The sequence below is a fragment of the Eubalaena glacialis genome, chromosome 1, assembly GCF_028564815.1.
Source record: "Eubalaena glacialis isolate mEubGla1 chromosome 1, mEubGla1.1.hap2.+ XY, whole genome shotgun sequence".
Lineage (NCBI taxonomy): Eukaryota > Metazoa > Chordata > Mammalia > Artiodactyla > Balaenidae > Eubalaena > Eubalaena glacialis.
In genome coordinates, this window is record NC_083716.1 from 13,675,539 (window position 1) to 13,700,805 (window position 25,267).

The 25,267-nt window shown below is 40.8% G+C and overlaps 2 protein-coding genes across 2 annotated transcripts in view; both read left to right on the forward strand.

Moving 5' to 3' along the window:
- Positions 1-3,134: 3,134 nt before the first annotated feature.
- PDZD8 (PDZ domain containing 8) overlaps positions 3,135-25,267 on the forward strand; it is an 88,699-nt gene continuing 66,566 nt past the window's right edge. The window contains exon 1 of the mRNA XM_061190983.1: positions 3,135-4,222. Within this exon, the coding sequence (XP_061046966.1) occupies positions 3,357-4,222 (866 nt within the window). The 5' untranslated portion in view covers positions 3,135-3,356. The remainder of the gene's footprint in view (positions 4,223-25,267) is intronic.
- LOC133093163 (gamma-aminobutyric acid receptor subunit alpha-5-like) lies at positions 18,837-20,244 on the forward strand. Its single transcript, XM_061192922.1, is given in 2 exon segments — positions 18,837-20,015; positions 20,017-20,244. Coding segments are annotated over 2 exon segments (1,392 nt in total). The 5' UTR covers positions 18,837-18,851.

The following is a 25,267-nucleotide window of genomic DNA, read 5'->3' on the forward strand; positions in this document are numbered from 1 at the left end:
TTATTTATTTATTTATTTTTGGCTGTGTTGGGTCTTCGTTTCTGTGCGAGGGCTTTCTCTAGTTGCGGTGAGTGGGGACCGCTCTTCATCGCGGTGCGCGGGCCTCTCAACGTCGCGGCCTCTCTTGTTGCGGAGCACAGGCTCCAGACGCGCAGGCTCAGTAGTTGTGGCTCACGGGCCTAGTTGCTCCGCGGCATGTGGGATCTTCCCAGACCAGGGCTCGAACCCGTGTCCCCTGCATTGGCAGGCAGATTCTCAACCACTGCGGCCACCAGGGAAGCCCCAGCAGTAATCTTTTGATGTTTGACTACATGTTTTGTTTTGTTTTCAGCAAAAATTCCTATTCGTCTGGGCTCTTCCCTTTCCTCTTTGGAGCAGTTCCTCAGAGCTATCTGAGAGGCTGTCTCCCAGGCTGTAGTCCTCAGTAAGTTTTCCAAATAAAACATAACTTGCAACTTTTAGGTTGTGTGTCTTTCTTCAGTCAACATGTGAATCCCTGTATATACCTTTTAATATATTTTAATGGCCAGTTTATTCCAGAACATTAAAGTAGTTGAAAAAATATAGTAAATTTGAAAAGTAGATATATTAAAGTTCACATTAAGTTTAAATATTTTGTTTGTACCCCAAACAGCATTTATAATTTTACTTTCTGGCTTTAATGAAAGCAAATTCATCAATAATATCTTCATCCATCGACTGATGAATGGATAAAGAAGATGTGTTATACATATACGATGGAATATTACTCAGCCATAAAAAAATAATGAAATAATGACATTTGCAACATAGGCAGACCTAAAGATTATCATACTAAGTGAAGTAAGTCAAAGACAAATATCATATGATAGCACTTATACATGGAATCTAAAAAAATGATGCAAATGAACTTACTTACAAAACAGAAATAGACTCACAGACATAGAAAACAAACATGGTTACCTAAGGGGATAGTGGAGTGGGGGGGAGAGATAAATTAGGAGTTTGGAATTAACATATATACACTACTATATATAAAATAGATAAACAACAAGGACCTAAAAAAATAAAGACAGGAAAAAAATCTTCAAAATCTACTTCTGGAGTAGTGAGAGAAGAAGCTGAAGTGTAAGCAAAGGCAAGCTCACAAAGGATGCTAATGAGTTTGGACTGTATCCTAAAGAAATATTGACCTAAAATGAGAGGTCTTGGGGTTAGAGTTTATTCACATCTCCACTCCTCCACTTATTAACTTAGTGACTTTTGGCAGGTTATTTATCTGCATTAAGTGTCTGTTTCCCCATCCATAAACTGGAGATGATGGTACCTACCGCAAAGACAATTGTGGGAGTGTAAATGCTTCTAAAGTGCTTAGCACAATGCTTCCCATGCAGAATGGATTAATACACAATTTGAGGATATTGTATCTCAGTAATGTGAAAATTACTCAGATAATCTTCCACCCCACCTCCAGCTTCTGTGACATTTATTACAATGGTGCAGGAGTATTATAAATAAGGTTTTTGGTGGATATTAAGGGTCTACATTTCCCATGTGGGTTGAAACAGTGTAGAACTGAGACAGCAGCCAAGAGATGATCACAAGAAAAGAAGCTGCCTGGAGCTCCCAGATATCCCGGCAGGGCTCTGGACTTCGATAGGATGTGGAATATGGTTTTGAGCCTGGCTCTCTCAGCAGGCTAACATTTTTGCAGCAAAGGAGCCATTCTGGTCTCACACCTGGGGATGAGTAAGTAAGATGAGAACAGCTCGGTTCCAAAGTTCTGTACCTGCTCCAGTTGGGTCAGAATTCTGTTTTTTGTTCTAGAATCACCCAGACTCAGGACAGTCACTGGCTTGGGGATCTTCCAGGGCTAAAGAGGAGCCCTGCCCTGCCTGGCCCCTTAAGGCCAGCCAGAACCAACCTGACTTTTAGGTATGGAATATCTGACCGTTGTGGGACTAGGGGTGGATCTTTGTGTTGTCTATGTGGTTGGAGCACATAAGCATTTATGAAGTAACCAGATGGCAGGAGGATAACATTGTTGCTGGGCAACCTGGCTTCATTAACTCTATGGCTTTGGTCAAGGTGCTACCTTGTGCAAAATTCCCTGAAGTCTTTCCTCACCACCCCCTTCCTAACTCCCCCTTCCTGTGCACCATGGAACCAATAAGCCCCCTTCCAACTCTAGCAATCTTGGTATCCTAGTACTGAGTAGTGACCAAGGACTTAGGGTTTAGTTTTACACAAAACCAGGCACCATTGTGTGACCCTAGGCAACTTCCTTTGCCTCTCTGCGCCAGTGTTTGCATCTGTAAAATGGGTGGTGGCTAACTATAACTGTCTCTTAAATGAACTAAATGTGGTAATACATTCAGGGGCTTAACGCACTGCGATAGCTTGACAGTAACTATTCATCTTCCAATCATCTGGCAAGTTCATCCCACTCAAGTTCATCATTCCTCAAACCGGCTCTTTTTTTTATGTCCTTCTCGTTTAAATCTCGAATATCCGCCTAGGTAGTAAAGTTAGTCCGCATCTGACTCCTTTTTTCTCTGTCCCTCCTTCCCAGGGCCCACCCTCCGCGGACGCAGAGCGTCTGCTGGTCAGATTGATGGTCGGCGACGGCGGTCTCAGAGGCAGTGCAATCTTGTCCTCGGCTTGGGAAGTCTCCGAACGGCCAGCTCAGATCCTTTGCGGCGCTGCCCGGCAGGGAAAGACGCCAGCCCATTCTCAGGGACGGGAGTGGAAGAATCACACTGCAGCAGGGGTAACAAGGGGCGCGGCCAATGAGGGGCGATGGGCGCATTAGAAGATAACGGGATGAGCGGGGTCAAGAACGCGCCACCACGACATCTCCGCCCGGCCTCCTTATCCTCCAACCGGTGGCCCCAGTTATCCTCCCAGATCCGCGCAGCGGCTTCAGAAGTGACAGCCACGTGCATCGCGGGGGACTGGAAAGTTGGCGTGGGGGCGGGGTTGGAAGGGCGCCCGAGAGGTGAAGAAGGACCCGCGTACGCGTGCCCGGGCGCCGGCTGCCAGGCGACGCCGCCGGGAGCGAGTACGCTCCTGACGTCACGCGCCGTTCGTCCAATAAGCGGAGGCCGGAGGAAGGCGCCGTTCCGCTCTCTCCCGCCCCCGCTGCCGCCACCACAGCAGCCGCCTCCGGGAGCTTCTGAGGAGGCGCGGGCCGCCGCAGGCTGGGGCGCTGCAGTGCGCCGTCCGGAGCCCCCTGGACGAGGCCCAGGGAGCCGCTCGCCCAGACCCCGGCGCCCGATGTCCTCAAGATGGAGGCAGGGGGGAGGGCGGCGTGAAGAAAGCGGCGCTGTGGGCGCGGGGGCAAGGGCGCGGGCGCTCCGGGCGGAGGCGGTGGCGGGATGGGGCTGCTGCTCATGATCCTGGCGTCGGCCGTGCTGGGCTCCTTCCTCACGCTGCTCACCCAGTTCCTGCTGCTTTACCGCAAACAGCCCGAGCCGCCGCCGGACGAGGCCGCCCGCGCGGCCGACGGCTTCCGCTACATCAAGCCGGTGCCGGACCTGGCCCTGAGAGAGTACCTTTATGGCGGCGGCGGGGCTGAGGAGCCCTCCGGCGGGCCACCCGAGGGCGGCACGACTCCGGCCCCCGAGACCCCCGCCCCGCCGACGCGGGAGACCTGCTACTTCCTCAACGCCACCATCCTGTTCCTGTTCCGGGAGCTGCGGGACACCGCGCTGGCCCGCCGCTGGGTCACCAAGAAGATCAAGGTGGAGTTCGAGGAGCTGCTGCAGACCAAGACGGCCGGGCGCCTGCTGGAGGGGCTGAGCCTGCGGGACGTGTTCCTGGGCGAGACCGTGCCCTTCATCAAGACCATCCGGCTCCTCCGGCCCGTGGTGCCCTCGGCCACCGGGGAGCCCGACGTTCCTGAGGGGGAGGCGCTGCCCGCCACCTCCCCCGAGGAGCTGGCCTTCGAGGCGGAGGTGGAGTACAGCGGGGGCTTCCACCTGGCCATCGACGTGGACTTGGTCTTCGGCAAGTCCGCCTACCTGTTCGTCAAGCTGTCCCGGGTGGTGGGGAGGCTGCGCTTCGTCCTCACCCGCGTGCCCTTCACCCACTGGTTCTTCTCCTTCGTGGAGGACCCGCTGATCGACTTCGAGGTGCGCTCCCAGTTCGAAGGGCGGCCCATGCCCCAGCTCACCTCCATCATCGTCAACCAGCTCAAGAAAGTCATCAAGCGCAAGCACACCCTCCCGAGTTACAAGATCAGGTGAGAGGGGCGTGGGGGGAAAGGTCACCCGGGCGCGGGGGCCTGGCTGCTGGGACCCCGGGCCTGGAGGCACGCTGCCGCCTGCGTGGGTGGGAAGGGCAGCGACTGAATCCCAGTCCCCGCTTTCCAGGGCTCTTCCCAGCCCTGGACAGGGCCCTAGATAAAGGCAGGTAGTGCCTACGTTCTTCGCTTCCGAGGGGCCTTCATGGGAGCTAGAAACCTCTTCCTGTGTCCTTGGGCATCCAAGGCGCTGTCAGCATGGGTCGAAGCAGCATACTGAAGATGGAAGGGAAGTCCACCCTCCTCCCCGGGACGGCTCTGGGACTGTTGAGAAACTACTCCTATCCGTGGTTGCTGCATTGAGGGCAGCTTTGCAGCATCACCTTGGCCACGTTGAGAAATTGTTCCTGGACACAAAGTACAGGCGTGAAGAGTGTGCTGGTAGCCCAGGGCTGTTGTATTTTGCAACTGCAGGCCCGTTTTGCTGTGCTGCCTCGGCAACTTTCAGGGTAGAGGGAGTGTCTGTTGGAAAGGAATACTCTTCCACTGCAAATTGGAAACGAGTTGGGAGCCCATGCGCGTTGCAGTTCTCTGTACATTTTGTGTTAATGGCATCTGCCCTGTGGGGGTAGGTTCTGTAGCACAGACCCAGACTGCCCCTCACGTTTCAGCTCTTCCTGGCTCTGAGTTCCTCCCACAGTACCCGAAATGGCCCTGCAGATAGTATTTTAAAGATTGGTAGTGATTTTAACTGTTTTAAAGTCTCCCTATATCTGGCGGTTTGATTTTATGTAGTATACTATTTTGATTACTGTACAAGGGTTTTGGTTTTTTTTTTTTTAAACATCATAGAAGTGGAAGGGGAAAGGAAGTTTTGTAGGGCTAGAGGCTTCAGCCACTTTGGTCTGGGAAGGCTTGTCGGTGTTGAAAGGGTCATGTATGGCTATTTCTTCCAAAACAGATGAATTTTTAATTTTACTTTCTGTCCTCCTTTAATTTTGTGTTCATTAAAATGTTTGACCCTTTTAGATTTTGTTCTTTACTGTAAAATTATGTCAATCTGGTATTTGCCTTACCTAGTTTCCTTTAGTGGAAGTTACATATTTCTAGATCACTGATTTTCTACCACAGTTTCAAGCATCAGTGACCCAAATAATTCAGGAATATTTTATGTTTGGGTTTGGGATGGAGTATTGACTTGTGTTATGTGGCAGATTTACCTTAGTAATTGTGTTTTGTTTACGCTAATAGCACAGAGTGCCAGTTTAAAACCATCAGGTGGCAGGAGAAATTTATAATGGAAATATTTCCATAGATTTGCAGAGGATGGTGAACTGGTCATCCACTGTTTGATTTCCTGTTCTGTGAAGTAGAACATAACTTTATGAAACCTACTCTTTCAGCTCTGGAATATAAGTGACTAAATTATAAATGAGTTCTAGTGTTTAAGCAGTGAGGTGTTTATAGCAGTGTGTGGCTAAGAAAGTCATGAGAGAAAGTTGTTACAGATTTTGATAATTCTATCACAATTTCAATTCATGTTTTCTGGGTAACTTTCAGGTGATAAAACTTGACTAAGTTATTATTTGGGGGTTATTTGCAGGATAGCCAGTGGTAATGAGGGTACATGTCATTTTGAGGTGGTTTTTCTTTTAATGTAGACTTGGAATTAAGTTAAATCTGAAGGAAATTATGATTAGGAGTTATGGAGCCATTAATAGGTTTATTGCTTTGAAGGAACTTTATCATCTGTATCATTGAATAGCATCATCATTTAAAATGTAGCAAAATTGCTTTTATTTACTGTATCCAAAGGGATTTTTAAAAATATAGCATGCGTGTGTTTGGTTATGTATGATATTTCAACTTTTAAACCTTAAACATTAAATGATCACCTCCAGAAGTATACACACTTGTGCTCTTTATATTCGAAGGCATTTCAATGGTCAATCAGTAAATACTGTACAGAACGTATCACTCAATCTGTAAATATTTATTGTACACCTGCTATGTGCTTATCATTGTTCTAGGTGCTGGGGTTTCAATACTGAACAGTCTCAATCCTTACGGAGGTTGGAGTTTAGTGAGAATTCAATTAGCTATACTTCATAAGATTTAAACTAGAATGTGATTGATGGGGTTGAAGTAACTAGGAAGCTGATTTTAGTTTAGTAAAAGAAAATGATAGAAGTGTGAGGATGAAAAGGGCTGCTTCAGGAAGTGTTGAGTTCTCTCATCTGTGTGTAGCTGTTCTGCCAGGAATCTTTTAAAGTACTGATGTTGTGGTACAGATTCAAGTTTCAGCTAAGAGAATGAGTTAAAATACATTTAAGATGTATCACAATTCTCAACATGAGAATTAAAGTAGCTATGGTTTATCCTTTTTTATAGATGAGGGGATAGTGCCCAGAGTAGTTAAATAACTTGCTTAAAATCACACAGCTGTCAAGTTCTGATAAAGCCAAGCTGCCCTTTTTCCTTAAACTCTGCTGTGTTGTTCTTAAGGATTTTTTTTTTTAAGTATGTCATCAAAATAATATATGTGGGGGTAGCCTTCCAAATTAACTGAGAACTCTGAGTATGACTATAAAACTTTTTTTTTTTTTCTTAAAAAAAATTTTTGGAAATTTTGAGAAAGGATACTTTTACGGTTAAATCATAAGGTTAAACCTTTGGGTGCTGCCCCACTTAGCATTTCTTTTTTAATCCAGCAGATTTTATTTCTAAATAGAAGGTCTTGCTAGTTTATCCTTTTTAGCTATCTAATCTACTTAGTAGAGCTAAAGCAGTAAAGAAAATTGTATTGAGTCTTAGGATCTTTTAGCACTTGAAATTATTATAAAACAGAAATACCTTGCCAATTAACATTGTTGTCACTTCTTCCTCCTCTTCATTTGTTTTTTATTTTCATGTTGCTAAAGTAAAAGTGACCCATCAGGACTACCCGTTCCTGATGTCTCATAAAGAGATGAGAAGGGAGCTCAAGTGATTGGTTGCTTTCTGGGGACCCAGCTGATAGACATTTTACCCAACTAACACAGTTTGTAAAGCATTATAGTATTTTTTAATAAGTGTACATTTTCTACATATTATAATTCTAATTTTATTAATTTTACTAATATTCTGATTTCACCACCTCAGTGTTCATTGTTTTGATTTTTTTCTTAAAATGTATACTTTAAAATAGTAAAAGCCATAGTGTTTTTAAAATTATTATTAGTCAAAGATTAGTCTTCAAAAGAGAAGGATTACCACCAGTGTTCTTGACTACATGGAGAATCCATCTTCAACATGAAATCTGAGTAATAGTCCTGAGGAGTTTAGGGTTTGGGAGTCAGACATTTGAGATTCTTACTGATGCTTCTGTTCCTTTGGTATTATTGCTGTGTAGTTAGCAGTCGTTGCATACTGAAAGGTCAGATTCAGTTTGTAGGTACTTTGAATTTGGCCTGCACTGTGGTTTTCTTATTTCTTAATCGCCAACATTTAAAAATGGAAAATTTTGCATGATTTGGATTTCTGGCTTTTCTTAGGAAAATTTGGAAGATCTGGTAGCACTAGGCCTGCATTTGTCCTAGCAATAATAAGATGGAGAGATGGAGTCTAGTAGCAGCTGCAGGAACCTCTTACGTGTAGCTTGTAGTTCCCACCCACTTGCTACATTTACTGATGGTACTTGTCTGGCCTGGCAATGTAAACTTGAGATGCTTACTAAATGAGGAGCATTACTGTTGCTCTTCATCGAAATGGGAAGAGTTAGTTAACAGCTGGATAGTAGAGGGTGATAATTTCTATCCCTCTTTAAACATTATATCTTTGAAGAGACTTTCACTGAGCAACTTTATTTTATAAAAGACATTATCATTATAATGTTGAATGTTAAAAAAATCATTCTGTTAGAAATCTTTTAAAAATCCCTTGAAACATTTTTTGTTTCTCTGCAGTACAGTGATAGTAAGTAGACAGTGGCTGCTTTTACCTTGAGTTTGGTGGACTTTTGCTTTAGTGCAAGGTTTGGGTCATTAATTAACTATGTATAAGTGTTTACTTCTCTGACTTACAAATAAGGGGGCATCTACGTATTGACACTATTTGAATTTAATGAATGAGTATGGAACAAATATTTGGGGGAAACTTCACTTTTCAGGTTCACGGAATGTCTTCTGAACATGACTGTTTTGTCATAACTGTTTTGTTCTTAGTGACTGGAGATTGAGGAGGCGAGGACAGAACTGTATTTAGTTAGATAGGGTCTTTTAGCATCTTTATCTACATCTTCTCTAAATATACCATTAATTTCAGAGAACTAAATTAGGCTTGATCTGGAAAGCCTCATACTCTATAATGTGGCTTGTAATTTTGTTATTTCTTCCTTGGTCTTCTGAGATGAGGAAGAAAAACATTTATTCTTAATGTTAATTATAACATTTTAAATTTTACTGATTATTTGAGGTAAAGATAGTTTCGAGTAATCGATGTCTTCTTAAAAACTTTCAAAGTAAATTCGCTGAAAGCTGACAAAATCATTTGTAAAGTTAAGTGTAATGTGCTGTGTTTATTCACTTACGCTTTCATACTTTTCTTTCTATATATAGACAGCTTCTAAAAGGTATCTTTGCTTAGGCTGGAAAATACTTTAAAATAGCTGCTAAAATTCCTTAGTGATTGTAGGAATCAGTTTTACTTACTAATGTTAGTAGGAAATATAACTCACCTTTGATACTTTGGGAGAGTGGAGACAAGGACATTGGGGTATCACGCTAGCTGTTCTGGAGTAATGATGTAATGTATTTGCTAATTTTTTATCTGTTGTGCTTTTTCTGTACTCCTGCTCAGATGAGTATCTCTATATAAATGGAACTGTAAGATCATTATCTTAGATAGTTGTCATTTTAAAAATAGACACTTACTTTCAGTAATTATTTCCTGAAGACTACCATACCTCCTGTTGTGTGAGAGTACAGTGATAAAAAATGGTTAAAACAGAGTTCATGCTTTCAAGCTGGTTAGTTTTCCAGGGGAAAACAATGAACAATTAAAGCTCATTATAATGACATTTGGATACATTTAAGACCTTCAGTTTTGTGAGAAACAGAGGAGAGATCAGTGTCTCTGCTAGGCAAATACTTGATTACTTTGTGTTGTATAATATTTTGTGACCTTAGGTTCCTTGGTACACCTAAGTATGCTCCAGTTTAGTGTTGGTTTTAATAACTTCTTGCAAGTTGGGTTTTCTTAAGCTGTTTTGGATTATTATGATTTAGGCATTTAAAACACTTCAGATGGAAAATAATATATTGAAAATTAAATCTTTGCTCTAGAAATTTGACTTACATATTGAAAGGAGAAGAGTAATTATGAGGAAACTGTTGGATTCTAATCAGTAGTGTACAGGTCTGTTGGCTTCTGGGAAAGCCCCACTTTGTTACTAGAAGTAGTAGCCAAAGCAGATCATTATAAAGTAGATTGCATTGGAGGAGCATGCCTGACCACAAACTTCATATTGACTTATAAATATTACTAATTTATCATATGAGATAGAGGCACAGGTAATAAGATCAGTTTGCTAACTATATGCCAGGCAATGTGTGTGCAGTTCCATACACTTGCCATCTCTCTTAATAGTTAAAGGAACTGTGTAGGAGAGGTCGGTATCTCATTTTTACAAAGGTGTGGAAACTTGAGACTTTGAGGGGGTTAGTGACTTTCTCAAAGTCCTTTAAAAAAAAAGTCCTGGACTCCCAAAGCCATGCTGTGTTACTTCTGCAGAGATAAATCAATGGTTACTCTGAATAAACCAGGAGTTTGCAAACAAGCTGGTGTTAGACCCACAAATTAAGAATGGCTTTTACATTTTTTAACTTTACATTTAAAGTTGTTCAAAAAAAAAGAGAGAAGAAGAAGAAGAATGTGCAACAGACCATATGCACCCACGGATTCTAAAATATTTCCTGTCTGGCCCTTTATAAAAAATGGTTTGCTAATTCCTGCTCTAAACCCTTAAACAGAAAACCCTAAAAAACGAAAAACTGTGGTTAAGTGCGTACAAAAAAGGAACGTGTACGCATATATGTTGAAAGGTACTTTTAAACCTTTTTTTGAGGGTCCTTTTTGGAAAGCTAATGAAAACTGTGGATACTCTCTGCAGAAAAATGCATAAACAATTTAATTTCATGGAATTTTTAGTCCCCTGGAAACCTGTCTGGGGTCCTTAACTCCCCGTTGCATAGTAAACACAGACAGAGGGATACAACTTTCCATAAATATAACTAAAACTAACCTGCTAAAACAAATATTAAGCACTTAATATTTTTGCTGTCCTTCTTGTATGGCTTCAATGGCTCCGGCATTTCTTTTCTTTTTTTTTTTTTAAATTAATTAATTAATATATTTATTTTTGGCTGCGTTGAGTCCTCCTTGCTGAGCACAGGCTTTCTCTAGTTGTGGAGAGCGGGGGCTACTCTTTGTTGCGGTGTGCAGGCTTTTCATTGCGGTGGCTTCTCTAGAGCCTGTTGCGGAGCACAGGCTCTAGAGCGCAGGCTCAGTAGTTGTGGCGAACGGGCTTAGTTGCTCCGCAGCATGTGGGATCTTCCCCAACCAGGGCTGGAACCTGTGTACCCTGCATTGGCAGGCGGATTCTTAACCACTACGCCACCAGGGAAGCCCCAGCTCAGGCATTTCTAAAAAACCTCTCACTATCCAAGAAAGTATAACCTGTCTCTTTTTTTTCTCTTAGTAAGATTCCCTATAACAAGCTGAGACTTTCTGAATCAGTTGTTCAATACGAACAAGTTAGTTAGTTTCTACCACTAAATATCTCCTTTAGAAGTTAAATACTGACCCAGCATTTCTTCCCTTTACATTCTCTGTTTCCTCAGAACAGTGTCACCAGGAAACAAGTGCCGTTAAATCCCTTTGTTCCTTTTTTTTTTTTTTTTTTTTCCTTTGTTCCTTTTTAGAGTCATAGGACCTACCAACACTTTGGGCATGGCATGAGAGCACTTCACACTTCATTGGAAAGTCATAAAGCAACTACTGGGTCGTTAGCAGAAGTTTTACAGAGTAGTTTCAAAATCTCTCTTGCCAAATTGCTAGGACTCCCATAAAACCACATACTTACTGTATTTGTACTAGGGAAAAATGAGGTGTAAGTGTTAAATATTTACCTTCAAATGAGTAGAACTGCAGGTGCTACGTAGAGACTGCAATACCATGGAATTATTTCATTCTTTTGGTTGAAGCTATAGAGAAGTACTTAAATTGTCTATTCCAGTAGATAGAGTTTTGAATTAACGTATACCTGAATTCAGCGCTCTACCGTGCAAAAAGGCCTTGGACAAAAGGCCTTATCTTCCCTTAGTCTCTTAGTTAAGTTTGAGTTGTACACCCAGCTCTATGCTCAAACACACAAATACAAGCCTCTTATATGCTGAGGAGGTGCCTGTCTCTCCCTCTGTCCCTCCCTCTCCATCCTCCCCTCCCCATCTCCCCCTCCCTCTCCATCTCCCCCTCCCTCTCCATCTCCCCCTCCCTCTCCATCTCCCCATCCTTTTCTCCTTAATAATAAAGTGGGGAGTATAATATAAATGTGACCCTGAAAATTAGTTTGTAGGTATAACATAGACATTTCTCCAGGCACTATGCATGGGTCTAAGTCATTTACTGATTTACTCCACTCTCGGCCATACCTTATTTTCTGTAACTCTTATTTTCTATAACTCTTCCTCTCACTTACTCTTTTCTGGCCTCCTGGGTGTTCTCACACTCCAAGCTTGCACCCATCACAAGGCCTTTGCTAGTCCTTCTCCAAGAATGTTTTTCCCACAGATAGCCAAAGAGCTCACCCTTTCACTTTTCAGTTCCTTGCTTCCATATCACTTTTTGACTATCCTATATAAAAAAGTACACTAGCCTGTTAAACGCAGAATTTTTTTTTTTGCACAAACTTTTTACTGACACATAGTGTGTGTGTGTGTATGTTTCTGTGGGTATATACAGAAACTGCTCAAATCGTAAGTATACAGTTAATAAATTTTCACAAAATGAACTCAGCCTTGTAACTGAAGTCCTGGGATTTTGAAGTTAGTCTGTCTAAAGAATACCTGTTCATTGAATTTCATTAAATAGAATGTATAGAACATATTAACCTTTTTTTTAATGGTTGAAGGTTGTCGTTATAAACACAGACTGATGATATATAACCCAGTTCTGATTGTAAAAGCAGTATTGAAGAGGAATGTCTTCTCCCCTACACATACACAGGCACACACACGCACTCGAATGATGCTGATTGAGGTTTCCAACGGTTCACAGTGCTGACTTCAAGGTCTGTCAGGCACCCAACTGACACCATCTCTCCTCCTCTCATTCCCACACACAAACAAAGACAAAACACAAATGTGTTTGCAGCCTTCTCTGACACTCCAGAAGCCTTGGTTTTTAATTTCACATTCTTAGGAAAGGTCCAATATTGATAAACTGCAGATTATCATCCTTCCCTTGGACTGATATAGAATAACAATAAAACTTATTTTCACTGGTTTGGTGCATAATTACCAGTTTTCCTGAAACCAGCAAAATGCTTTAGAACATGTATTTCTTCTCTAATCAGCACATTGGGTCTTTATGCCCATAAATTCTTCATGTATTGCAGGGAGAATGGAGCTGATGATATGGTAGGTGGATTACTGGAATGCCCATGCTTTGATTTGCATAATTTTGATTTAAAAAAAAAAAAGCTACACAATTTCCCACTCCCCAGCTTAATTTTTCGTGATATGTACTTACAACAAAAATGCTGATTAGCAAGCATAGTAAAGATGTTTTAGTTGAGTTTATTCTTTTGTATTAAGTATCTGTTATGTGTACTTGTTTCATTGGTGAGGTATGTGCCAGTTGAATAGGTATTTGTAACCTAAGTATGTTTAGAAATGGTGTTTCTGCTAGGATCAACTCCATATCCTCCTATATAATCTGCAATTATAAGTGACTATTGTTTTCTTTGCTGTAAAATCTTAAGTAGCAATAATGGGGGAGATATTATTTCTGTTTAGTAGCTGGCTATAAGAATCTCTGTTTTGAAAAATGACTGTGTTGTTTTCTTAGTACAGCTATTTCATGCAGACATCAGTATCTACTAAATAGTGCATCTGGTGTGGTGTGCTCACTCGTTCTTTTCACACAATAGCTTTTCATGCATATTAGATTATACTCATACTTATTACTAAGGATGAATGTGGTTGCTGACTACACAGTCTCGCTACCTTAGTTATTTGGTCAAGCAAGTAAATAATTCAAAGCTTTTAGTTCTGTGAAACTTGCTGAGGCTGAAGTTAAGAGCCATTCTTCCCATAGCTAATTTCATTGTATGATAATTATTTTTATAATACACTGAAATTTTTATTTTGTTCTCACCATTATTAAGTACAATATTATTTTTGTAAAGTTTATGAAGATTATGTCTCATCTATTTTAATATTTGGAAAGGTTATTAGTTCTCAGTATTTAACTTTGGATTTTAATCAGAACTAGAATTGCAGACTCTTGACATGGGAAGAATTTAAGTAAATGTTTGTAGCAAAACATGATTCCTTTTGTTTACTGTTGCTGGAGTGGTAGATAGCACAGATTGAATTTAGTTCAGCTATTTTGAAATTAGTGAAGTGTAAGGAGAAAATTCATGACAATCTTAATCTGTAGTAAAGCCCATGAATACAATTTATCTAAACTATAAGCCATTTTGGGGGTAAATTGCTTACTTAAAATATTTGAGTAAATTATTCAAACTATTTGAATTTTTTAGTACTATAGAGTTAGGATTTGGATTCATTCTGAGATTCATGCCAGTCAACAAGCATTTTAGACCAGAATCTGTGGTAATAATTGTTGGAGCCTCTGTGCTCTTAAGGTTTTTCTTGAAAGTAACTCAGCCTCTTGCCCTGAAATAGTAGGATTATATGATGAGGAACATCTGTTTACTGTGGATTTCTTGATTTAGTGTATAGTTGGGTAAGTCATGTAACTTGTACTTTTTGATACTGAATGAAACAAAAATCTAAAGTTTTTAAAGTTCTTAGAGAAAAGAATTATGTAAATGTTGAGGTAGCATTATTATTCACTTCTCTGTTATTTCTGCATAGGTCTAATGTAGGAATTTCTCCTAAATGTGCAGGTACAAATCATCTTTAATATATTTTCATTTAATAAGTTCTGACTTTAGTTAGGTGACTGGTTATGAACTAAGTGTAGCATAGATATGGATAATATTAAAAATCATTTATAGTTCAGAAAATGTTTTGCTACTTTTATTTGGATAGAGAAAATTGAGGGGAAAGCTGGACATTTATAACCTTAAAGTATTAACTTTTGCCTCATTTCTCTTGTTCAGATCTTTTGCTGTTTCTTACTTCATATCTGGAATGGAGTTTTTGTCTGTTCAATACAGCTAACTGACTTAAGACAGACCTCTGTGTTATATACTTCATCTTTCTTATCTTTACATAGTAGGGAGGTGATAATTTTGGCATAAGATGTTTTCTTTTCCCCCATCCACTAGATTTCAGAAGAGATTCAGTTTACTCAGTAAATGTTTGATACCATCTTTGTCCAGGGCACAGTGCACTGCAAAGAGAATTAGTGCAATGAGGGAATAAATAAAACAGTCCTTCCTTCCTTCAAGATTTTTTTTTAATCTAGTGTGAGAAACAATGTACTTAAAGTAAAATAATGAGTTACAACTTGGAATTTAAGAAGATTTGCCATGACTAAGAGTTGTTACTAATGGTTTTCAAAGTATGGTTTGAGGACCCCTTTGGACCCTGAGAGCCTTACAGGGCAGTCTACCAAGTCAAAACTATTCTCATTATAATACAAACATGTTATTCACCTTTTTCACTCTCATTCTCTCATAAGTGTACAATGGAGTTTTCCAGGAGTTTCCTGATATGCGATGACATCATCACCCTGAAGGCTAATGGAATGTGAGCTTTTGTAGTCTTATGTTTAAAAGTATTATTTCTAGTTCCTAATGTGGCAAATATGAATTTATATAACCCATATAAACAACAGCTTTTTGGAGTCCTTAATAATTTTTTAAAATGTATAGGGGCCCTGTGAACAGAATATTTGAGAACTGCTGGTCTAACCTGAAGTTTATTTATTTTTTGCCATATGTAAAGGAGATATCCCTATTGCCTCACTTTCTGAGTCAGCTTTAATGAATATTAAATACATACATTATTTTTTGTTGCTTTATAGTATTGCTTGTACATCTTGGTGTTGTAAGGAGCACGGGGCTGGGCGGATGTGTTGCAGTTTTGACCGTACCATTTACTATGTGATCACAGAAAGCTATTACTTGAACTTCCTCATCCTTAGTTTTTTCACATGTAAAGTAAGACTTATAATGCTGTACATTGTTATGAGTTATGAGAATCAAGGATGTCTATAAAATTATTATGTAATTTGTAAATGTGCTAGAGTCGTATAAAGTGGTAATTTTTATATTCCCTTATTCAAAGGCATGTATTGGAAAGCTGGTAGAGAGGAATAGAAGGAGTTGGGATTTGAGGACAATTCTCATTGTTCTGCCCTTTTTGTAGCTTTGTGAAAGCTGAGAGTTTCAATTTAATTGATCATAGGCTACGGTAAGAGACCTTCACATTGTAGGTTGTGATGAACATAAAAAGACAGATGATTTATTAGACATGGTCAAGAGAATTACTTTGGTTCCCTGAGCCACTCATCTCATTTGATACTTTATCTCTCTCCTGCATAGGAGATCAGTTAACATTGACTCATCTTTGAGTCACCAGCTATTGAGTTCTGTTATGAGGGACTTACAGCCTCTATTATCACTCTTGTTCGACGTATATATAAAACCGCTTCAGAAAATTTTGAAGCATTTTAGATCTTGATCAGTCTGTGCAGAATTAGGAGTTTAGATAAAAGTGAACCTTTCATATTAGGTAGACGGTGTATGGATGAGCAGGTGGGAAAAGTTTCTTTGTAACAGTATTCGTTATCCTTGTTCGTTTTAGTTTCATTACCACTTAGGAGTACTTTTTTCTCCCTAGGAGTACAGAAATTAAAATCATTTTCCCAAGTATGAACTTTGTCAGCCTAGTGCACACCAAGGAATTCCATAAATAGAACAATTCTGCATGGGTTTCTCCTTAAGTCAGTTTCTTAATATATTCAGTTTAATATAAGCCTTAGTTAAAAAGCTTAATGACACGGAGGTATAAAGGTGATACCTAAGGTAGGAAAGCGCACTGGCTATTATTAACTTGTTTCCTTGCACTTGCAAGTTTATATCCTCACAAAGGACAACTAGTATAGTGACTGAAGTCATGGCCATGGGAAATCTGAAGTCCAAGGAAGACAAACAGCTATAACCTTGAACATCATACGTGGCGAATGCTGAGTCCTGATATGGTTCCTTGTGGAAGGGAAGAAGTTTGCTGTCTGACATGTCTCTAGGAGACCAGCCTTCAAATAAATAAATAGAAAGTTTGATAGGAAATATTTCCAGAGCACTTCCCTGTGCCAGATGCTTTATGTGAACTTTCTCATCTAATCCTTATAGTAACCCTAACATAGGTGCTAATTATTATCCTACTTTTACAGATGAAGAGACTGAGGCTCTCAAAGTTGAAATAGCTTGCCCAAGGTCTCAAAGCTAATAAGTGTTGGACCTAAAATTCAAAACCAAGCCCTAACTAAAACCTGTGTCCTTAACACTGCTTTAAACTACCATGTCACAAAGAAGCTGAGAAGTGAGGGATGCTAAGTGCTTTACATTATTTCATGTAATTCTTATAACAGCACTGTGAGGTTGGTGTAATTATTATCCTCCTTCTGCATATGAGGAAACTGAGGCTTAAAGGCAAGAGTTTGCTCAGGGTCATATTGCTACGAAGCAGCAGAATGGGATCCCAAGCCAAGCTGTCTGGCTACAGAGTCTGCTCTTACCACAGTTCTGTACTACCTGCCATATATGTTTCCTCTCCTCAGGCAACTCCCTATTTAGTTGGGAGGAGTGGGAGGTGTGGGAGAACTACAGAGAGACAGACATGTAAATGGGGTGATTAGTGGCATAACAGAAGTGTGTATAAAGTGCTTTTAGAACACAGATGGGGAAGCAATGACCAGATGGTGGGGGGTAGGGCTGCTGGTTAGAGAGGAGGTGACTCTGAAGGAGAACTTGAATAGTGAAAAGGAGCTTACCATGTGAGGCTAGTTATGGGATCAGAGTGATTAGCAGGCAGACACGTCTCTCAGGAGAAATAATGTGGCTGTGTTAACCTTGCTAAGTGTGGAGGAGCTTGGTGTATGAATTGTCTTTTTAATGTAATATCAGTTGAATTGTCTACATAAAATAGATTTGAAATTTAGGTTCATGGTTTACGAATATAGAAAATTAAGAATGTTTCAAACTATTTGTACTTTGTTTTCTTTCTAGTTACATGTAGTTTTGTATTAGTGTGCCATACTTGGCATAATAATGTGCACCATACAAGTTATGGCTAATAGAGGTTTGTGATGATATTTAAATGCAGCAGGAGAACTAATTATTTAAAGGGCCACTGAGGTGCCTCTGAAGAACGTAAATGAAGACACATTTTGAAACGATCACCACTGATTTATCTAGTTTATATATTTGGTTTAGGAGATTTGGGAGCACACTTATGTTTGCTAGTTCCTAATGTGAGAGAGTCAAGACTGTCAGACTGAAAGGCAAAAACCACACAGAATTCCCAATTGCCTAATTTATATCTACTTGTTCTACTCTCTTCCTTAGGCAGGATGTAGTGCCACTTGTATTCCTGACCCTGAAATAAGACTGTAGTCTCTGAGTGCCTGACTTTGATTGGTCTCTCTGTTCTTGAATACAGTGAACATATTTGTTGAAGGGATGAGATGACATTTGAGCTGATTGTTAAGGGATAGTGTAGCTTTAGACATAGGAAGATGGGATGGAAGTTCAGTGGAGGTAGGAGAAATAGCAAAGGAACAGAATCAGGACACTGTATGATATCTTTAGGGATTCAGTGAGGAAGCCAGTTTGATGAGACTCAAGCACAGAGAAGGAAGAAAACCAGGATTTGTGTACCTGTTACATGCTGGGAATTCTACGAGGTGCTTCACATGTATGAACTCCCTAAATCTTTGTAATAATCCTGTGAGGTAGCATTTTATTAAAGAAAATAAAAGACACAGACTTTTGTTTTCGGTTAAGAAAATAGTCTTTTTGGGGGGGAATCTGCAGCAGGGCAGAGCGCGGCCTCGGTTGCGGAGCGGAGCCGCAGGGCGGCGGCGGGAGCACGGGGGGCACAGGAGCCTTTCGGCCCAGGAGGACTGGGGAAGTTCGCGCTGGCGGGATGGGGCGGTGACTCTGCACTGGCCTTCCGCTCCTGCCAGCTGGTTGAGAGCAGGCGGAGGAGGAGGAGGATGCACCCTCGCCGACGGCTTGCCTTCCTGGGCCGGCGCGCAGGCACCTTGCAGAACAAGGAGTAGCTTGCGGACTTTGAACGTGTGGCAGATATTTCAGAAAGCTTCAAGGTCAAGGTGGAGAAAGGAACAGTTATTCTTCCAAATTCATCTGCGTCAGCTATTATTCTTATTGGGAATGGACAATGGAATGTTCTCTAGCTTTATCATGATCAAAAACCTCCTTCTGTTTTGTATTTCCATGAACTTAGCCAGTCACTTTGGCTTTTCACAAATGCCAACCAGTTCTGTAAAAGATGAAACCAATGACAACATCAAAATATTCACCAGGGTCTTGGATGGGCTCCTGGATGGCTACGACAACAGACTGAGGCCTGGGCTCGGAGAGTGTATCACTCAGGTGAGAACGGACATCTACGTCACCAGCTTCGGCCCGTTGCCTGACACGGAAATGGAATGCACCATAGACGTGTTTTTCTGACAAAGCTGGAAAGACGAAAGGCTTCGGTTTAAAGGTCTCATGCAGCGCCTGCCTCTCAACAACCTCCTTGCCAGCAAAATCTGGACTCCAGACACCTTCTTCCACAATGGGAAGAAGTTCATCGCCCACAACATGACCACGCCCAACAAGCTGCTGCGGCTGGAGGATGATGCCACCCTGCTGTACACCATGCGCTTGACCATCTCGGCAGAGTGCCCAATGCAACTTGAAGACTTCCCGATGGATGCCCATGCCTGCCCTCTGAAATTTGGCAGCTATGCATATCCTAATTCCGAAGTTGTCTATGTCTGGACCAACGGCACAACCAAGTCGGTGGTGGTGGCAGAAGATGGCTCCAGGCTGAACCAATACCACCTGATGGGGCAGACAGTGGGCACAGAGAAGAACATCAGCACCAGCACAGGTGAATACACAATCATGACGGCTCATTTCCATCTGAAGAGGAAGATCGGGTACTTTGTCATCCAGACCTATCTCCCCTGCGTAATGACTGTGATCTTGTCGCAAGTGTCCTTTTGGCTGAACCGAGAATCATTCCCAGCCAGGACAGTGTTTGGGTTGACCACGGTGCTGACCATGACAACCCTCAGCATCAGTGCCCGGAACTCTCTGCCCAAAGTGGCTTATGCGACAGCCATGGACTGGTTCATAGCCGTGTGCTACGCTTTTGTGTTCTCTGCGCTGATCGAGTTTGCCACCGTCAACTATTTCACAAAGAGAGGCTGGGCCTGGGATGGCAAAAAAGCCTTGGAAGCAGCCAAGATCAAGAAAAAGGAGTGTGAACTTACACTAAATAAATCAACAAATGCTTATACTACTGGGAAGATGACCCACCCCCCTAAACATCGCAAAGGAGCAGACCCCTGCAGGGACCTCAAATGCCTCTTCAGCCTCAGTAAAACCTGAAGACAAGACTTCTGAAAACAAAAAGACTTACAACAGCATCAGCAAGATCAACAAAATGTCCCGAATTATATTCCAAGTCCTGTTTGGCACTTTCAACCTAGTTTACTGGGCAACATATTTGAATAGGGAGCCAGTGATTAAAGGGGCTACCTCTCCAAAATGAGCGGCCATGCTCCCAAACTCCAAGACAGCCATACGTTCAGTGACGGGCACCAAGGAGAGGTTGAGCTTGGGAGACCTCCCTTATTTGGGCACTATCTTTCAGGAAATTTTTGCATGTTTAATAATATGTACAAATAATATTGCCTTGATGTTTCTATATATAATGTCAGATGTTTCAAAGATGTCACATTGATAAATCAAACCACTTTCTAGAAAAACAGGAGACAATGGCTCTGACACTCAGATGCTCAGTATCTTACGTTGATTGTTTACAAACAAGTATATTTTTAACTGTTCCAAGTGTTACCTAACAATGTTTTTTATACTTTGAATGTCATTTCATACAAATTTTCCCAGCAAATAAATATTTTAGGAAATACTCCATGATTATTACTTGACCAACTCTCACAAGAAACAAATTTCACAAAGAGCACATTTTTCATTGAAAAAGAAACTGTGGGCATTTATGTACAAAACTAATTGCCTTTGATAATTCTTACTGTTCTGAAATTAAAAGTACTGCATGATCTTATGTTAAGAAATAGAATAAACAAATATTTATGCAGACATTTAATAACAGAAATATATGGTACGTTAGATTAACAGATACAATGTTTCCCCAAGGAAAAATTTAACTGCTTAAAAGATATTTTTAGGGGGGGAGGTGGGAATGAAACTTACTTCTCTCCCTCCGACTCCCCCCACTAACTGAACAATGACCAAGAAAGAAAAGATCTTAAAAAGTAGTGTGATGACAGTCTTGGCATTTGGCCTGAGCATCCACTGTCTGAAACACTGACCACACCTCACTGCAGCCAGTGTGTAGTGCTTCAGTGGTGAGAAATTGTAAATGACTTATTTTCCATTTTATTTCATGATTGACTTATTGCTCTGTTAGCTTTTGTATATGAACCTTAAATGTTCATTAAAAAATAAAAAATAAAAATAAATAAATAAAGGAAAATAGTCTTTTTTAAGAAGAGGAAACACAATTTTAGAAGTCATAAAATTCTAAGTAATCGTTGAAAACCTGAACCAAGCCAGTGGGGAACACAGAAGAAAAGTAGAAGACATATTTTAGCAATATGAAGTTGGGGAAATAGAGGTGGAACTGGTTGGTTGTGAGAAAGGGGGAAGTAAAAGGTAACTTCAGGTTTCTTAGAGTCTATGAAATCAGTGGTGCCAGTAAAACAGGAGAGGAGGAGCAAGTTGGAAGAAAAGGTGTTCCATTTACTTTTAAACATAAATGTATGGAATTTATAGAAGCAGTGAGAGCAAATGATGTTGCTAAGGAAAATATAGAAGAGAAAGGAAACAGGAAGAGAGAACCCAAGTTGTTTTAGTATACACAACAAACTTCTTCTAATTCTCCATTATGGGAAATTTCAAACTTACTCAAAAGTTAAGAATTCAGTGAACCCCCATTATATGTAGCCAGACAGTCATTAACTTGTGGCCACTTATGATCATCTGTATCTTCCCACGCTCCCCTCCCTTGATTATTCTGAAACAAATCTCTAGGAGTTGGGACCATAATCTATGTTTGTATGATTCTAAATTTTGTGTTCTTTTTTTTTATTTTTTGACTGTGTTGGGTCTTCGCTTCTGTGCAAGGGCTTTCCCCAGTTGCGGCGAGCGGGGGCCACTCTTCATCGCGGTGCGCGGGCCTCTCACCGTTGCGGCCTCTCCCGTTGCGGAGCACAGGCTCCAGACGCGCAGGCTCAGCAGCTGTGGCTCACGGGCCCAGCCGCTCCGCAGCATGTGGGATCTTCCCAGACAGGGCCCGAACCCGTGTCCCCTGCATTGGCAGGCAGACTCTCAACCACTGTGCCACCAGGGAAGCCCTAAATTTTGTGTTCTTTATACAACACCTTGCCTCCTTGACAAAGCCTCATCCAACCTCTACCTGAATATTTTTGGAGATAGAAGGCATGCAGTGCATTGAGACAGTTGTGTCCTTTTTGACTGGCTCTAATTGTTAGAAAGTTTTCCCTTTTATTGAGTTGAAAACTCTAGCAGATTTATTATTTTGGCAAGGACACAAGAACCCATGCTGAAGTTAAGAGTAGATTTAGACTGCAGAATATTTTTATATTGGGTTTGTAGTAAACCCTTTTTCTCTAAAGATCACAGTGTTTGCAAACGGTTTTACTGCTGCCATGTGATGGAGATGTCACCAGCTGGCATTCAGGGTGCTTATAGAACAGTCTTGAAGAAACATCTTGGAGCAAAAACATATTTTAGATGTTAAAAAAGAGTATCTCAGATCCACATATGAGAAGAAGGCTTGGCGTCTCTTGTAGGTGTAAAATTTTAAATGTGTATTTTAAAAATGTTATCAGAGTAACCCATATTTTTAAATTAAACATGTTTTTTCTTTTAAACTTTTACTGAAGTGTAACTCACTGCTTAAAAAGTACACTCACTGGGCTTCCTTGGTGGCGCAGTGGTTGGGAATCTGCCTGCCGATGCAGGGGACACGGGTTCGAGCCCTGGTCTGGGAAGATCCCACGTGCCGCGGAGCAGCTGGGCCCGTGCGCCACGACTGCTGAGCCTGCGCGTCTGGAGCCTGTGCTCCGCAGCGGGAGAGGCTGCGATGGTGAGAGGCCCGCGCACCGTGATGAGGAGTGGCCCCCGCTTGCCGCAACTAGAGGAAGCCTTTGCACAGAAACGAAGACCCAACACAGCCATAAATAAATAAATTAATTAATTAATTTAAAAAAAAAAAAGTACACTCACTGTAAAAATTTAGTTCAATGAATTTTTACAAAATGAACAAAACAGCATTCAGAACAAGGAATAGAATTATTACCAGCAACCAGAAAGTCCCTCATATGCTACGCTACCTTCCCTGCTCTGCCTAAGAGTAACTACTATCCTGACTTCTTACCACCATTGCTCTGGGTGCGGGGCCGGGAGGTGCCTGTTTCTTAACTGTACATAAATTGAGCCATAGTGTTTACACTCATCATTTTTCTAGCTTCTTTGACTCAACAGTATGTTTGTGAGATTAATCCATGTTATTGTGTATTGATGTAGTTTGTTTATTATATTTGCTGTGGCGTCTTCCACATGTACCTCAATTTATCCCTTCTATTGTTGATGGACAGTTGGATATTGCTGTTATGAATATTCTTATACATGTTTTTTGGTGAACATTTATGCATATTTCTATTGGATATCTAGGATTGCTGGGTCATAGGTTAAGCATCTATCCCTGTGTAGCAGATAATTGCCACACAGTTTTCAAAGTAGTTACGGCACACTAGCAGTTTCACATCCTTTTCAACATTTGATATTGTCTGTCTTTTCATTTGAGTTAATGTACATAATTTAAAAATCAAATATAACAGAAGGACTTAGAATTAAAATCAACAATTACTTCCCTAAACCCTCTACTTTCCTCCCCTAGGTCACACTCTTCAGAAGCAACCATAAGTACTATTTCTATTTTTAACAACTTTTAAGAGGCAGTGATTAATAACACAGGTTTTGAAGCCAGACTGCTTAGATTATTTTCTTGGCTTCACTACTTATTAACTGTGTAACCTTGAACAAGTTATTTAACCTGTGTCTCAATTTCCTCATCTACAAAATGGAGATTAATTACAGTACCTATCTCATAGAATCGTGAGAATTAATAACAGTAATGACTTTTATTATGTGGTAAGTACTCAGTAAATGTTAGCTATAGTAATTAATTATGATGTTACCTATATTTTGCTCAACAAAGTCATACAGCTGTCTTGATTCAGCGACTTTAGATATTTTCTATTGATTGACTTCCTGCTAAGATAGATGAAGATTTAGCTAAGTGATATCCTCTCTCACCTTCCCTTCTGTCTTTTCCCAATCTAGTTATGTCACTATTTTCAATTCATTCATTGAACTACATCCTTATTTATATATAATAACATTTATGTTCTGTTCAGACTTAAATCTTCCTTGATTGAAATATTTATGTTACTGTTACGTCTATACAATTTTTTTTATTGCAGAGCTGCCTAATATGCAAGTTTATGCTTCCTTTTCTAGATTCCAGTTTCAAAATCTTTATGCCATTAAAGCACTACGTTCCTAGAGTCAAGTTTGAATTCTTTTTTATTCTCTTACCAAGTTGCCTTAACCAAATCTTCAAGATTTAATTGAAAAAGTGAACCTCTTCCTTCTCATGTCTTCTGCCTCTTCTATTCATTCCCTATTTCCTGGAGATCTCCTTCTTGGAGTTTTCATCACCTTCCCCAAATTGGACTTCTCTCTTGGTTTGCCAGACTTCTGTCATCTGGGTTTAGGACATCATTGCCTTCTTGACTTGGATCCACTATTTTCTGGATCACTTTCTTCTTTCTTGCTTTAGGCCCTCACTTTGCCAGCATATATCTTCATGTAACTTTTTAATAAAGTATGCAGTCTGCAGCAAGGCTCTTTGTACTCTCTGAACCTGTTGTGTGAAATGGGGAAATGATTTGCAACCGTGCCTCACCATGTTATTGTGAGTGAGGATCAAGCACAGTAATATATGTGAAACCATGACCATCCTTGTCAGATAACTTCAGACCAGGTTTAGAGCATGTATTCCAGCAGAAAACAGGTCGGTAGTCAAATCAGCCTCAGGAACTATAGACGAGGCTCCAGAGTTATATTTGAGTTCTTTTATGGACAAATTGTGTCCCCCAAAATGTTGAAGCCCTAACCCTCAGTGTAACTGTATTTGAGGTTATAGGACCTTTAAGGAGGTAATTTAAGTTAAATGAGGTCATAAGGATGGACCTCTAATCCAATAGGACTGGTGCCCTTAAAAGAAAAGGAAGAGATACCAGGAGTATGTGTGCAGAGAAAAAAGTCGTGAGAGGATACAGCAAGAAGGTGGCTGTCTGTAAGCAAGGAGAGAGGTTTTACCAGAAACCAGCCCTCTTGGCACCTTGATCTTATACTTCCACTGTGAGAAAATAAGTTTCTGTTTTTTAAGCCACCCAGTCTGTGATATTCTGTTGTGGCAGTGCTAGGAAACTAATATAGGTTCC